The 15,587-nt window shown below is 44.6% G+C and overlaps 1 protein-coding gene across 1 annotated transcript; it reads left to right on the forward strand.

The window, feature by feature from the left end:
• The first annotated feature begins 82 nt into the window (after positions 1–82).
• On the forward strand, positions 83–14,943 carry POLR1E (RNA polymerase I subunit E). The gene is made up of 12 exons (XM_062630033.1): positions 83–210; positions 334–437; positions 2,181–2,257; positions 4,929–5,014; positions 5,729–5,784; positions 6,177–6,321; positions 8,060–8,167; positions 8,638–8,734; positions 9,484–9,617; positions 10,797–10,878; positions 11,900–12,031; positions 14,616–14,943. The coding sequence occupies exons 1-12, from the start codon at positions 144–146 to the stop codon at positions 14,773–14,775; spliced, it is 1,248 nt and encodes a 415-aa protein (XP_062486017.1). The 5' UTR covers positions 83–143; the 3' UTR covers positions 14,776–14,943.
• Positions 14,944–15,587: the final 644 nt, after the last annotated feature.

Genomic DNA, 15,587 nt, shown 5'->3' on the forward strand with positions numbered 1-15,587 from the left:
ACCAATCAGCGCCCTCGTTACTGATAGGCAACGGCACCGCCATCTTCTTCCCTACTCCCCACCGGATACGACAATAAGCACAGCCGTGATTGAGCGAGTCCCGCTTCCCCGAGAGCCAGCGGCAGCCCTCGCGTTTTGCCGCCATGGCCGCCGCCACCGCTACTTGGCGCTACCGCGGACACCCCGGGTCGGAACAGCCGGCGGTGCTGGGTGAGGCAGGAGCCAAGATGGGGCGGACGGGAGCGGGATCGGGGTTGCGGGATCAGGGTTGCGGGGCAGGGCAGTGCCAGGCCAGGCCACCCTGGCTTACGGCCTCTCTTCGCCGCCCTGCAGTGCAGTTCTCCAACGGCAGGCTGCAGCGGACCGGCTCCATGCGGTTCACCGTCTACCGAAACAGGGACACGGCACACCCCCGGAAGAAGCACCGGAGGATTTTGGTAAGGGCTCGCCTGAAGATCACACTCTAGCCGGGCCTCGTGTCGGCAGCCGTGTGGGCTCCTGTGAGGGTGGCCGCGGAAGCCTGGAGCTGCGGCCGCCCCGAAATGGTACCGTTCGTGGTACGTACCGTGCAGCTGGTACCGTCTATCCGCCCTTATGTAGCCGTGTAACGAGGGCTGCACTGCTGCACCTTAGACTTGGAGAGTCGTGCCGGGAGGCTGTAGCGCCTGTTGGAGGTACAGAAGCACAGACTCTTCTCCCAAAGAACAAGGGATAGGGCAACAGGGAGCAGCATCAAGCTGTACCATGGGAGGTTTAGACTGGAGATTAGGAACAATTCGTTTTCCAAAGGGTGGTGAGGCATTGGAACATGCTGCCCAGGGCAGTGGAGTCACCATCCCTGGAAGTCTTCACAAACCGCCTAGACAAGGCCCTTAGTGACATGATTTAGTGGTGGCGTTGGCAGTGTTGAGGACATTTTGACTTGATCTTAAAGGTCTTTTCCAACTTGTTTGATTGTCACTTTGTGAAGTTCTGGTTCTTATGTGGGCTGCTGCCATAATGCAGGTGGGCGTGATAGGGGTGTGGCAGAACAGGGAAGTCCTTGGCACAGGTGGGAAGAACCCTTCCCTTACTCTGCAGAATGCTCTATGCTGGTGAGCCACGCTCCCGGCATTTCTGCAGAGACCCACAAGGAGTCCTTGGACCCTGGAGAAGTGGGTGCAGGTTCTGCAGGGCCACTATGGTTTCTGTGGAGCACGTCATGGTCACCCTCTTGGCATTGTGAGTTAACTCTTGGAACAGAAAGGAATCTGAAAAATTGCAATATGGAATGTTTGTGATTAAGGATATCGAGACGGATGTGTGGGTAAATTTCCATCAGAGCTGAGTATGTGCTTATTTGACAAAAATTTGATGTATACATGGTATTCTTAGGCAAAGGCTGAGGCACTGAAGTTGCGTGTGTTCATGATTTATTTTAATAACCTAGAGGGAAAAAAAGTTTGAAAATGAAAAGCTGTTACTTAACAACTAGTCATGTCCATTTGGTCACAAAATCTGCTGTGTTATGTTTATGCAGTGAACACAGTGGATTCTTTATCAAATTTTTTTGTTGTTGTTTTTGTTAAGTTACATTATAAGGAAATTTATATCTTTTCACTGAAGAGGGAGCCAAGATTAAAGTCAGAAGTTGCTTTGTTCTGCTATTGGTAAGTTTTACAGCTGCCTACATGCATGATTCAACAAATAAATGGCTTTTCAGCCATTTATTTTTCAGCCAGTTATGAGTAATTCCAATTACTCAGGGGAAACACACTGTAGTATAGTACAAACACAAATATTTTGAAATGCATTTAGGTGGTTGAGGTGTTTGTAGTAGTGCTGGCTCATTTTTATAATCAGTGAATTGTAGTCCCTTGGCAGTACTAGACCTTTAGGTAGATCATTGAAAATTATATTACACACATAGACTCTACGTTTAAATTACTATTCACATGATTTCTTTGCAGCGGTTCCTCATCTTCTGGCTAAGGTGAAAGCTGAGGTAGAATTATATATCATTGGTGGTCTCAGCTTCAAGAAATCTTGTCTGTTAAAGATTTTGACCTGATGCTCAGTGTACCCAGGGTGGGCTAGTGCCTGATGCCTAGGAATGTAGAGCTGTGTGGCACCAGGGAAAATGAAATGCAGAGAAGGTTATTCACAGTCCTGTACTCAAGTAATTTTCCTTTGTTTTTCAGGTCTCAGAAACTGAAAGGCTTTCATATGTGGGGAATAACTTTGGCAGCGGAGCTATGAAATGTAATTCCCTATGCAGGTATGGAGGCAGAAGCAGAGGTGTTGCTCATACACAAAGTTCCTGGTAGCCTTGTTTAAATGTGGCTCAGAAGTTCCCATGGAGGCTGTGATTTGATTTGTTGGAAGACTCCAGTATCTGGCAGCTGCATAGTTTGTGTACTTTACATCCCTTTGGAAGTTGTGATGTTTCATATGGTGTGTGTTTGAAAAGGTCTTCAGAAGGAAAAGCTGAGGAGATGATTTGATGTAGTTGAGATGTAGGAATAATAGCTTTGCTATTAAGAAGCTATAAAACTAATGTTAAGAAATTGCCAAGATCATCTGCTGCTGCCCAGGAACCTTCTGGGTCATTAATCGCCATTTAACTTCAGGGCCACAGCACGGGGTTGCTATGTGAAATAACAAGCTGCCGCACTGTAAAAAGAACATTGGTGAAATCACCAGCCTTTACATGTCCTGGTGTAACAATATGACCTTTGTGGCAGTGGGGCAGATCCCACTGGTCTCCTCTGAGTATCTTGTATGTGAAATCTTTCTCAGCCTCTTAACAGAACCATCACCAAAAGGGTAGAGAGCCAGTGTGAAATAATCTTGCCTTGTTATACCCAAAGGTGTTTATTTTCTCCTTTGATGCATATTATTGCTCCTTCTAGCCTACACAAGACTGAAATGCATTTAATGTGCATGTCAGGATCTTGGTACTAAATGCTTTGCTCTGTAGATCTACTCCACTTGACCCACGTGGTTTGCTTGCATTGGTCATCTCTCCTCTAGTTGGACTGGACTGATGTGATTTGTATCTGACTAGTTAAAATGCAGGTGAAGGAGTAAAAAGCAGAGCTGTGTACAATTTTTATGGAGAGGAGGTGTTTTCAGATGTTGGCAGCCTGATGGTCCAGTGTTCTGAGTAAGACCAACCTTTGGAAGCATTTCTTTACAGAGGTGGTGTTCAGACTCTGGGACAGGCTTACAAGGGGGCTGGTTGATGCCCCAAGCCTGTCAGTGTTTGAAAGGTATTTGGGCAATGCCCTTAATAACATGCTTTAACTTTTGGTCAGCCCTGAGTTGGTCAGGCAGTTGCACTAAATGATCACTATAGCCTTTTTCCAGCTGAAACTATTCTGTAAAAGGAACAGGTTTCACCTCTGCAAATGGTCTGTCAAAATAATACTAATACTACTCTTTGTTCTTTTCTCTGGGAAGTGAAACACAGAGAACTGCACCTTCAGATGTAATAGTCTTCAGTTTAAGATACTATAGCTGCAAAAAGGCATCAAGGAGCTTTTTGTTTTTGAGTTTGAATGATAAATTTAGTTTTCTGAGTATGTATGATACAGATATCAATGCAGTATTATTTCTAGGCATATTTAGCAGTCTTATCTCTGGGCACTGATTAAGAGGTGGTTTTAATGGCTTAAGTTGTTCTTACCTGCACCTCTGAAGATCCTGAGCTATGGACACTAACAAGGCAAGCTGACTGCTGATAATATGTTCAACTTCAGGTATTAGTTTTGCATTATGTGTGCACATGCCTCAGGATCCACAGAGATGCAGACAAGAATCAATTAAGTAATTTCTTGCTTTTCTTTCAAGTTTTCCCACACCATCCTTCTGTCCCTTTTCTCCCTCATCTGCTTCAGCTGCATGTATGAGGATTTCCTCCAGTGGATCCATTCCTATAGTTCTTAGCAGCTGTTAGCCTAAAAATGTGCATTCACAACTGCTCAAGTAAGTGTAACAGGGAGCAGAAACTAGCTCTGATCAAACCACTCTCTTTATTCTGAGTGGAAAGTCTTTATTCTGAGTTGAGTCCATCCAACCTCTTGGCTTCCTGGGACAGCAGGAACTGCCCAGAAATCTTTTCTGGCCAGGAGGTGCTGAGGTTCCCACTGTATGTGGGCAGCTCCTCTGAGGCCATAGAGTGTTGCTGTCACTGCAGCAGGCAGCCTGTTGTGCAAGTGGGTTTTTGCTTCAGGAAACGTGTTTTGACTTCTAGGAAAATGTGTTAGGGGCTGGAAGAAGTTCAGGTACCAGTCAGAAGGGGTCATATGGAATAAACTCTTCTGGCTGGATAAGAAGCTGGTGCAGATGATAACTTGATCCATGTTAGCCAAGGGTGACATAACAGCCTGTTCTTCTTGGTGGGTCATGAGACATAGTGAGGAGCTGCATAAACCATTTGGGCTTGCCCCTCTGAGATGTGGGATGAGAAGGAAGTTACCTGAGAGAAATTATCGTATTTCAGAAATGGCAAAGTCACATTTCCAAGGAGCTCTGAGGACTTAAAAGTGACTTGTACTAAGCAGAGAACTGGCCACAAGGAACCAAAGCTTATAAACACAGGCAACTGCATAGAAGCACTATACATAACATATATATAACATAGAAGAGAAACCAAAGGTTCTGGCACATCAAAAAAGGCAAAAGACAATTTAGCATTCTGGAGCTAATTTAATTGTCATAAAATTTCTACATTTACTTAGGGCAACAAGTCTTTATATTTTTATATATGTGCATGCATGCAGTAACTCGTTTTACTGTGACATTCTAAATGCGCTCGGAAAACTTGTATTTGCAAAGCAGAATAATTGGCAGAGGGTGAGGAATACACATGGCTTTGCACTATATATTTTAAAACATCAGTTCCACTGGACTGTCTCTCACTAATAATTTGCCCCTCTTCTTCACAGGTATTTTATTGGTGTGTTAGACAAGGACTCTGGGCAAATGGAAGTGTATAATGCTGAAATATTCAATATGCAGCCCTTGCTGTCAGGTAAGAAGATACTGTTTAACCCCAGCACCAGATTCACAGCATGCTAGACCTATGTATGCATTCAGCTACTGACTGCTTGACTGCTGACAGCAAAACTCTGTTTTCTCCCTGGCTGCTCTTTCTTCCTCATTTCTGCCTTATTCCCTTAGTATGAAGGAAGGAGGATACATTACACTCTCCTTCCGAACCACTGAATGATGTGAAAACAGGCAGAATAAATTAAGGTGAAATGTAGGGTGGATGTTAGCTAGAGAGCATTATGGGTGGGAGGGTGGAGGTTCTGAATATTCTGTTCAGAATAGTGTAGCCTTGTCTAGGTGTGCTCTGCTGAGGGAAGCCTAGAAATTATCAGGTCAAGGGACTGGATCACTGAAGAAGCAAAACAGCTGTACTTCAGCAGAACTGCTTTTTTTTAATTGAACTCAGGAGGGTAACCCAAAGAATTTGGTCTTTTGGGAGCTTATTTTTCCCCTGTGCTGCAGTCCATGTGTTATGCTCATAGACTTTGTAGCAATAATTGGCTTGTCTTTCCTTTTGTGTTCTAGGTGCATACTCTCTTATTCGATGTGTTCTGTAATTGACAAAGTCCTGTGGAGGAGATCTTGAAGTGATGTGCTTAGTGTTTTAGTAATGGATTAGAGCTAAGGGGATACCAAATAACTGTGCTGTCCTTGCTCCTGCAATCTAAGCATACTAACTTTTGTCCTTTTACAGATAACTTAGTACCTGATGACACAAAGGATTATCAGAATAAATCCTATAGGGAGAAGGTAAAGTTGAAATCCTGTATTGTATTCTGCTGTGATCCCACTAACAGTGGCAGATGATACTTATCTGAGACTGTGATGTTTAGTTTACTGCTGGGTAAACCTGTGTAGTTTCAGCACTCCCTCTGTGCCTTACGGGTCTAAGAGGTAGTGCATTATTAGTGCCTACCTTGCAGAATTTTCATAATTATTTTAGGTTTGATTGCAATCTCAGTTACTTCCTGACCCTTGCGGATCAGCACTTGTTGCATGATTGGGTTGTGCCCAGTGCAGTGTTTGAAGTTTTCTTAAGAGAGTGTGAATGTGGAACAAGTGGTGGTTAGCTGAGTTTTCTTCTTGTGTGCAAAGTGTCTTCAGTTCAGCAGTGTGTTTCAGTTTGCATCTTTCTTGCCTAGATGGATTTGTGCATTGAGGCCTTTGGTACGAGCAAGCAGAAGCGAGCTCTGAACTCTCGGCGAATGAATGCAGTGGGAAGTGATATTTTGAACACAGCTGTGACAAAAGCAGCAGCAAACATTATAGATGCAAAGGGAGTAACAGGTAATATTACTGTCTCAGGGGTTTAATGAAAGCAATCAGAAGCCCCTTTTTCTGTCTGCTCCTTGCCAAGTATGGTGAGAAGAAGAAAGGGGTTGTCTTTGAGTCACTAAGCAGGCAGCTGTAGAAGGGCACATGTGGAAGAACTCACAGGTCTTTCTAGTGGAAAAGGAGCTGCTTCCTTCTGATCCTGCTAGTCTTGCTGTGGGAGTTGCTTGAAGGAGGAAAGATTACTGTGGCATCAATGTCCCTGGCCATTACTGGGAGCTCTTCTGGGATTTCCTGGGATTCAGTGTTCTGGGATAAAGGCAGTGCATTCACCTGGTCTGAACTGAACATTCATTAAGGTGAATTGTACCACTGGCTTCACAGTGTCATGTCTATGTAAAATAGTCCATGTCCTAAATTAGGTCACAGCCCCATCAAGTGCAATTCCATGTGCTGTTGTGAGATAGGTTGATGGAATTAGGCTTCTGCTATGGAGGAGCCTGCAGCAAATAGGCAGTCTGCCATGCGCTTAGTTATTGTCACTATTGCAGGCAACATTCACTCTCCAAAGCATGATATTGAGCTGAAGCTTCAAGGAGAGTTGATAACCCTTGAGTGCTGGTGAAGTGCTGGTGAAGCTGCATCTGTATCATGTTGTCCAGTCTGCTACCCTGTCCTGATCAAGAGGGAGGTGAAGAAATGACAGAGGAGAGGGCATGCAACTTGCAGGCAGGGGCCACGCAACTGACAAGGAGAGGTAGAAGGAGCTGAGCTTGGTTAGTCTGGTAAAGAGGAGGCCAAGGAGGATCTAACAGCAGCCCAGAGCTACTTGAAGGGCAGTCAAAGCCAAACCCTTTTCAGCAGTACCAGGCAGTACAAGAACCAATAGCACAAGCTGCAGTGGTACCTGAACCTTGAGAGGACCAGATGGGAGACTGAGGGAGCTGTCTTGCCTTAGAGGGTTGTGGAGCCCTGCAACACATCCCAGAGAGGTGTAGACTCATCATCCTTGGGACTTCCAAGCTTTGGGAGGACAAATCTAGGGTTGCACTGATACTGTGCTGTATACAGCACTACTCTGAGCAGGAGGTTTGACAGGAGACCTCCAGAGCTCCTTTCCACTAGTGCTTCTGGGATTGTCAGTTTCATTGGCTATGAATGGGAGAGATGTCTGTTGACTATAGAACCCATCAGCTCTCATCCGTTCTGTTCCAGCTGGATAATGTCTGTGCTCTTGGAGCTGCTTTGTGCCAAATGGCTCTCCAGTGGAACCCATAGTGCAAAAAACATATACTGTCCACCCTGCAGGCAAGAGATGCAGCAGCAGCAGCAACTAGTTTGTTTTGGTGCACTTCTTTCCCAGATTTTTATCTAGTCTGGAGAGGCTTTTCTAAATTTTAAGGAGCAGGAAGTTCTTTGTGGAAATGGTGACACTATGCTAAACCCAGGGTGCTGAGTACATAGCAGGCATGTCAGAAACTGTCAGCCTTTTTGTGCCTATGGGAATGCTTTCTGTACAGTCACCACCTCCGTGTGTCAGGAACAAAACAAAATGTGGAAGAGCTGTAGCCTTTCCTTGCTACTGTCCCAAGTGAAATAAACTGGTGTTTTAAACTAGTGACTAAACTGGTGTTGATGCAAGAACCACCATGGAGTAGACTTGTATTTAAAGAAAGGATTTGGGTTGCGGTCATATTCTCAGTGTTTTTGTTTGTATGGTGCAAATACTTTTCTTTCCTGCTTCCCTCCAAAGCTCTGATCCAGGATGTGGCCCAAGATGATGTACAGAACATCTCTACCTTCCTCCCACCATGTAATGAAGATGCTAACAAACCAGAAAATGTTTACAAGTTTGAGGACAGTATCTTTTTCTGTGGCACAGTGGTTTCTTATACAACTGTAAGCCTTGATGTCAGTGATCTGACGTGTGGGAGTGAGTGTTGCAAAGTGTGTGAATGAGCCAAGCCGCCTTCCCTCGCAAGCCAAAAGCTGAGAGCAGTGACACAATGTGTTGAGATTTCTCCCTTATTCTGCCTCTTTGCTACAAGAGAGCAGGATGCTGTGCCTCGCTGTTGGCAGTAGTTCGACTGAGATTAGGAATGGTTAGCTATGCAGACATGACTTGGGGTACAGTTACAGTCCTTTAGAGACCTTTGTTGTTGGCCAGCTTCCAAGTGTTGCAGTTACATCCTGCCTATTTGTAATTTCATTTCATCCTTCCCTGCCCCGTATCTCCTAAAATTAGAATGGATGTAGCTTATCTCACTGTGGGCTGTTCAGACCAGAAAGGAGAGCAAAGGTGTTTTGTTCTTTTCTTTAAAATCCCTCCAGTTCTGTCCCCAGCAGAGTATGAAGCATTGCGGATTCCAGCAGCAGCTTTTGTTAACATCACTCCAGAAGAAATCACCAAGAAAACACAAGAGAGAAGGTAATGCTGCTGCAAACAGCTTCTTAATAGTCGATGTGCCCTGTGAAGCTGTAGTTTATCTGTGGATCAAGATGGCTACTGCTGCCAGCTCCAATGTACCCAGGCTGACCTCTTCAGTGCAGAGGGAGGACATTTGATCCAGCCACAGCTGAGCAACATTTACCCTGGGGAGTATGTGGTATAATTGTATACATGTGAGGAAACTGTGTGCACAGCAGCATGGTTGTTCTTTGGGGAACTGATTGCAGAGGAAGAGAGTGGAGAAATCCTAAGTGGGGTCTGAAGGCAGGTGCCTAGAAGATGGACCACAGAACTACTGAACATGATATTCCCATGGCTGGGCACTGTCACAGCCAAATAGTGATTTGCTGTTGAGGTTGCTGTGGCTTGCCATGGACATACATTTAGAGCTATTAGGCTGTTTGCTAAGGGTCTGAAGTGAGCAGGAAGAGCATAAACCGCACCTGTGCTTCCTGCCTGTGCTGAAGTAGAGGTTTGTGTGCCACATGAACAGCCTCCAGTTTCTGCAGTGCAGGGACCTTTTTTAGTAGCTGCACACTAAAAGGGGCTGGCTGAACATGGTGGACAGGAAAGTGTGCTCACAAAGCAGTCTCCTGGGCTGTCCTTAGAGGTGTCCAGGGAGTAATTCTCAAACAGGTGAGCATTGAAGTTACAGGAGTGTCCTGTCCTTCTGATGATATAAATTGATTCCTGATTCTTTGAGCCTCAGCCTCTCCTTTCTTCTTCAGCCATTGCTGCTTTGTTTTAGAAGAGCTGAAGTTCCTGCCTGCTAATGAGAAGAGCAGAGATCACAAAGCCCGATGCCTCTGGTTCCTGGACACCCTTATTAAGTTCAGCTACCTGAAAGTGATCAAAACAAAGTGTAAGAGTTTTCAGCTTCTCTACTTTTAAGCTGTGACTTTTTAATGCTGAGACTTGTTTTGTAATTACTGCAGTAGAAAATTATGAAGCTGCCCAGAATGAGTTGAGTGATGAAAGAGCTAGCTAGTGGTTGAAAGGCTGCAGCTAGCTGCAGCAGTTTATTTCAGCCTATTTCATGCTGAAGTTGATGATCTCCATGTTGTTGAGGGTTGCTAGATCTGCATCTGCTGGGAGATGGATGTTTGCAACTGGTGTGCATCGGAATGGCACCATGAGATTCTCTTTGTAGGAGACAGGATAGCTTAGATTGGAAATTGAGATTCTCCCTAGTTTATCAATAGTGCTGCACTTATAAACAAGTTTTATGTTTTCACACTTTAGTCCTAAGCCAAGAAGCTGGAAAGTGTTATCCAGCCTCCGTGTTCCAGGTGCAAAAGGCATTCAGTACACAGTACATACTTTATCTTTCTTTTTGTGCTTTTGTCTTCATCATCCTTTGCTTATTAGTTCAGTCTGTGGGTCACGGTGATCGTATCTCTGTTACGTTCAGGGTTCTGCTTTTAAAATGTCAGGAACTGCTGTTTTCAAAATGACTACACAAAATATTTTGGTTGAAATCTTCAGGACTTACCATCTTCCATAGAACTTGTGTATCTCCTTGTCAGTGGTGAAAACGTCATTGTTGGCATTTTCAATGGCAGGGAGTGGTGGAGGAGGACATGGCAAGCCTGGTTGTGAATATCCTCCTGCGCTGCTGTAAACAGAGGAGTCACCCTGTAGAACTTAGTCAAGGATGACATGGAAATGACAGGTCTTGGGTGCTAGTAGGAATTCATTAGCGTGGTTTCAGTTTTAATAATATTTTCTGACAGGACCATCTATTGAAAGGTAGAAATCTATTAAAAGAAATATATGCATAGGTGCACGTGCCCACATTCTAGATTGTGTAGTGTTGATGTAGGAGATCCCATTTAGAAAGAAAATAAAAGCTGTTAGGAGCCTCTTTCAGACCTGAAAAATGATGAGACCTAGAAATCAAGTGCTGAGGTTTCTTTTGGGTTTTCTATGTTCCTGGGAAGAGTGATGAATGTCATAGTGATAGGTGTGCTCTTATGGGGGCTGGAGTAGTAGTACAAGAAAGAGTATGTTCATTCCACTGTAAAATCCTTTTCTGTCCTAGATCCAATGGGTCCTGAATGCCCACAGATTATTAGCAGGAAACTCATGAAGCATTTCACTTCACTGACCTACAACAATAGCAGGTAAGGAATTATGTTTGCTTTTATTTTCTTGAGCCAGACATACAGCAGAGTTCAGCTTAAAGGTCTATGGACACATTATCAGGAAACCTACCGAAATGTAAGTAGATTTTCTTGATTCATGCCTCCATCCCTGCAGAACACTGGGTTGTGGCTGGTGGTAGGCACTTTCAGACAATGCTGGTCTATCATGTAAAAACGGGGGAGATTTTCTCAACCCCTAGTGTTTGATCTATTTGTCAGAGCCCCAAGAAAGCTGAGACCCTGTGCCCAACCAGTCTGTTAATAGAGACCATTGACTGAGCAGTCCTGCTGGGTCAGAGGGTGATTCAACTGACTTGCTCAGGGAAGTGCTCTTGTTATAACAGAGCCTGGCAATCCTGTTGAATGGAAGTACCAAAATAAAGGGAAGAGTGAAGAGTGTCCTCGCTCTTGCCAGTGTCTTCTCCGTGTTCAGAGAGGCAACACCCACTCTGCCTAGAAGGGGCATAACGGTGATGCTTTGCTATTGCATAGCTGTACTACCACTGTTGATCTATCAGAAGCAGAGAGTTTGAGTCCAAATGGGCCAGGTTTTGTCTGAAGACTCTGACCAGTGACAAATGGCAAGCAGTCAAGTGCTCCGAGAGGATCACCAGACAGGGATCTGATTTGTATGGATTATGTATTTGAGGTGCCATTAGTACTTACACTGAATACCCTCAGAACAGCTTTCCTTTGGCACCTTCTTGCAAGAGACCAGTGCCAAAGAGACTGAAGTGTTGTTAGCTGGTGGATTTGTCAAGGCTGCATAATGATAACCTCAGGGGCCCCCTACTTCTGAACAGAAGTAGGCACCTGAGGTGGACAAAGAAGTCTGTTAAGCCCCTGTGATCAGAGGTGTGCTGCTTTGAGCTCTTCTTTGGTGTCTAGGAAAAGTCCACCATGTCTAACTGGGGCTCCAGTTCTGTCTGCACCTAGTGGGGCTTGTGTTCTGGGTTCACTGACACTTCACATCTCATGTGTTCTTCCTCTTGCCATGCAGTGTCCAGAATTTAATCTCTGCATCAATGAAGGCTAAAATCACAGCATATGTCATTGCACTGGCTCTGCACATTAACAACTTCCAAATCGACCTCACAGTCCTGCAGAATGACTTGAAGCTCCAAGAAAGCAGGTGAGTTGTCATGTTTGTTCACACCTGGTTAGATATGCTGTGACCCTCCTACAAAGAGCTCTGAGGAGAGATCTCACTCTGGAGCCCCTCTGGTACCTGAGTAGTACAGTAATACCTGCTAGCAAGTCCCTTTTGTTGTAACTGGATTCTATCTTTTACGAGTTTGTTGAAGCTTTATTTTGAAGCCCTGTTATTTGTAAAGGGGAGTGGTTACACATCTGAAACTTAGAAAGGGTGCTTGCCACAGAGGTCCTCAACTGCATCAAAAGGCTCTTCAGCTGTTCTGCAGGGAAGAAAATAAAGGCAAGGCAGTATAGAGGTAGCCAGGTGGGGCGGATTCTACGACAGGACTTACTCCCTGCCACTCAGCTCTGTTTCTTGCATGATAAATCACATCACTCTTGACCTTCTTGACCTCTGTGTCCCTTGTCCTGCAGAGCTCCAGTCCCTGTTAGGTACCAATTTGGGTGTAAGTAGTACTTCAAAGGTACCTGTAAGGTTTGCAACTGACTGCAACAGGAAAACTAGAAACGGGTTTTCTCCCACAGTTGCACGCTGAGCATGTAGTTGTATTTACATGGAGGAATCCCAGGCCCTTGAAATTTATCCATTCTGGGCTTGGCTCCAAGAAGATTGTTTTTGAAATGCTGACAAACTTGGGGACTCTGCGACAAACATCATGGGGAGAGGTTGTAGGCAGAAATGCTGGCCATATGGCATATGCTGGCAGTATTTGAAATGTTTGCCAAATCGCATCTAGTGAAAGTGAATGGGTAGAAAACAGCTTGCAGAATAAGCTTCAGGGCAAAGAACCCTTGGTGTGTTAGCTCTTCGGGGCAGTTGCTCCATAGACTTCAATTTTCTAAGGAGTGTCATGCACCTGCCATTAGCTGCAAGACCTGCTTTTCCCAGCAGGTGTCAGTCGGAGCCTGCTGCCAGCTCATCAGGCTCTGGGAGTTCTATTCCAGTTTATGCACTGTACTGTCTCTCAGCCCCCTGCTGAATTAATCAGGCATCGATGAGAACTGCTCAAGAAGTACACTGTGCTTGATGAGAAGCTTCCCAGCAAGCAGACATCAGCTCAGCAGGCACTTTTTTATTAATTGTGTCTGGAAAGAGATCAGGTGCCTCTGTTAGTGACTGCTCAGCTGTGCTGATTAGTACCTGTCTCACACCCTGTCCTGTTTTGTGGGCAATGGTTACACCAAGGACATGTGCTTCCTAACTCAGTCACTGAGACTGTGGTCTTTCTTATCAGGATTGCTTAGTGAGTGTGCATCTGGGTAGGAACTGTGGAGGGACACAAACCCTTCACTGCAACTCAGAAAAACACTGTGGCATATCCTAGGGTTTCTGGCTGAGGGGTGTAATGTTACGGTCCATTAATATCGGGAGGTAATCTGAGCCCTTAGTCACCTCCTCATTTTGCAAGTTCCTTAGTCAGCCATGATGCAGTTACTTCTAAGTTTGTCCCCAGTTGTGCTCTTTATTCTTTGATGTGTAGTAGTGGGTTTTAACAGCAGTGTTTGCTATTAGTTTCCACCTTCTGTTTCTTGTTTTCTTTTTCTCTCTTGGCTTTTCCCCTTTCCCCTTTCTTTTCATTCTTTTTGTTCTTCTCATTATTTTTTCCTTTTTTCATTTTCTTTTTTTTTTAATTTTTCTTTTTCTTGTTGCAATTAAGTTTTTTTAAGGAATCTGTGTTGGCTTTTTGCAATTGATACCAAAATTTTGTTCTTAACTACTGTACTGAAGCTGAGAACACAAGCCATAGGATGCTGTTGAGAAAAGGTGGAGGAGGCTAGGACCTGTTGGAAAAATTGTGGAGAGACACATAGCCCCAAGTCCCCTGATGGGATGATCCATGCTTCAAGTGAGAGGTTTGACTGAAGAACCCTTCCCAACTCAATCTGTATGTCTTTCAAAGATACAAAGTCAGCTGGGAGGATTCTGGGACTTGAGTGTTCTCAAGACCCCAGATGAAATCGGGACATATATTTCTCTGCTAGCTTCCCTTCAGTTGCACTTTGTTCTCTCTGTTGGACAAGCTTGCAGGTGTGTTCTGATTGTGCCTTCTTGCCCAAACTCTTCACATTATACATCTCAGCCAAGCCTCTCTTCTTAAGGTAAGAATGCTCAATTTTAGTTGCTAAGAGACGTTCTTGCTATACAAAGTTCCATTCATCATAAAATACACAAGAGATGAGTGCACAGGGAAGCAACCATGGGCTGCCAGCAGCAGCATCTGAACACAAACAGTGCCTGTTCTTTTCATAGGGAAGCATTATTTTTCTCTCAGGTAAGCTTGAGTAAAGCAGTGTGGGTTTAGAATGCTATCCAAGGTGCTGGTGCTGAGCTCAGTAGCCTTCTAGTCTCCCCAGGAACGATCTACCTCATAGTCTTTGAATACTTTCAGCATCTGTCTCCATGGTATCCTTGACATGCAGAGAACACATCCTGCTTGCTCATGCCTTTTGGCTTCTGCCCTGTGGCAAAAGCCTGTTAGTTGATTTTTTTTTTTGTGGAGTATCATAGGACAGAAGACTTGTGCACCCTGCTCACACAGTGTTTCTCTGGTGTTTTCCAGGATGATGGACATCGCAAAGGCCATGCGGTTGAAGGTCTCCAAGGCAAAGGGACTGCCAGAATTTGAAAATGATCAGAACCACAAGCTGGGCACTCTTTCTCTCCCCTTGCCTATGCAGAAGGCATCAGGGAACCAAAAGAAGCGCAAGAAAATGAACTAAAATGTCTGGGAGGGGCAAAACAGTTGTTTTCTCACTGCTGTTCCACATCATAGGAGTGTTTTTGTCTGTTGGGTTTGGCTGTCCAGCATCAGCACATAACCCTGCTGAAATCCTCTCTCAAGGCTGGGTTGCAAGATATGTTCACCTTATTAAACTGCTTTTTTTTTTTCATTTATGTAGAAAAAGCTGTAGTAAAACCTTTTTCTTTTTTCCTGTCTGTATGAGGGGAGAAAGATGTAGGTTGTGCTGGAGCAAGAAGACATGGTTTGAAACTACAGGTCCTCCACTGACTACTGAGGATTCTCAGTACCTGGGAGAGAGACTGCTGGGTTAATTTCTCTGTGTATTCAGTCTAGTCCTGGGCTCCAAGGCTCATTCCAAGTGTATACTAAGCAAGGCTGTAGGAATCTGGGGCTTCTGAAAAGCTGAGGATTACCTCCAAGAGAAAAAGCTTATGTGAAACAGTAACATGGGCTGTCAAGAGCAGTCTTCTCTTTGAGGTGTTTTTGCTCCAGATTGTAATTTGAGTTTAGTACATAATTCTGGGATTTAAGAGTAATTCATTGCACACCTTAGTGACTCACTACTCGCAGCTCTGTCACTCACAGGAGTGACAGAAACATCCAGTTTTCTGAGTAAAGGAGAATTAATCCCATGGGAATTGGAGGCTGCAGATAGGAATGTTTCTATCACAGAATTGCTGATACTGGAAGGGAGCTCTTGTGGTCACTTTATCCTGTCCCCCTGTGCAACCAGGGCCACCCACAGCTAGGTGCTTTCGCGAAATGAGTAGCTTAGTGTTAAAGAACGTT

The sequence above is a fragment of the Pezoporus occidentalis genome, unplaced genomic scaffold (genome assembly GCF_034315485.1).
Source record: "Pezoporus occidentalis ecotype Australia unplaced genomic scaffold, CSIRO_AGI_Poc_V1 ctg346, whole genome shotgun sequence".
NCBI lineage: Eukaryota > Metazoa > Chordata > Aves > Psittaciformes > Psittacidae > Pezoporus > Pezoporus occidentalis.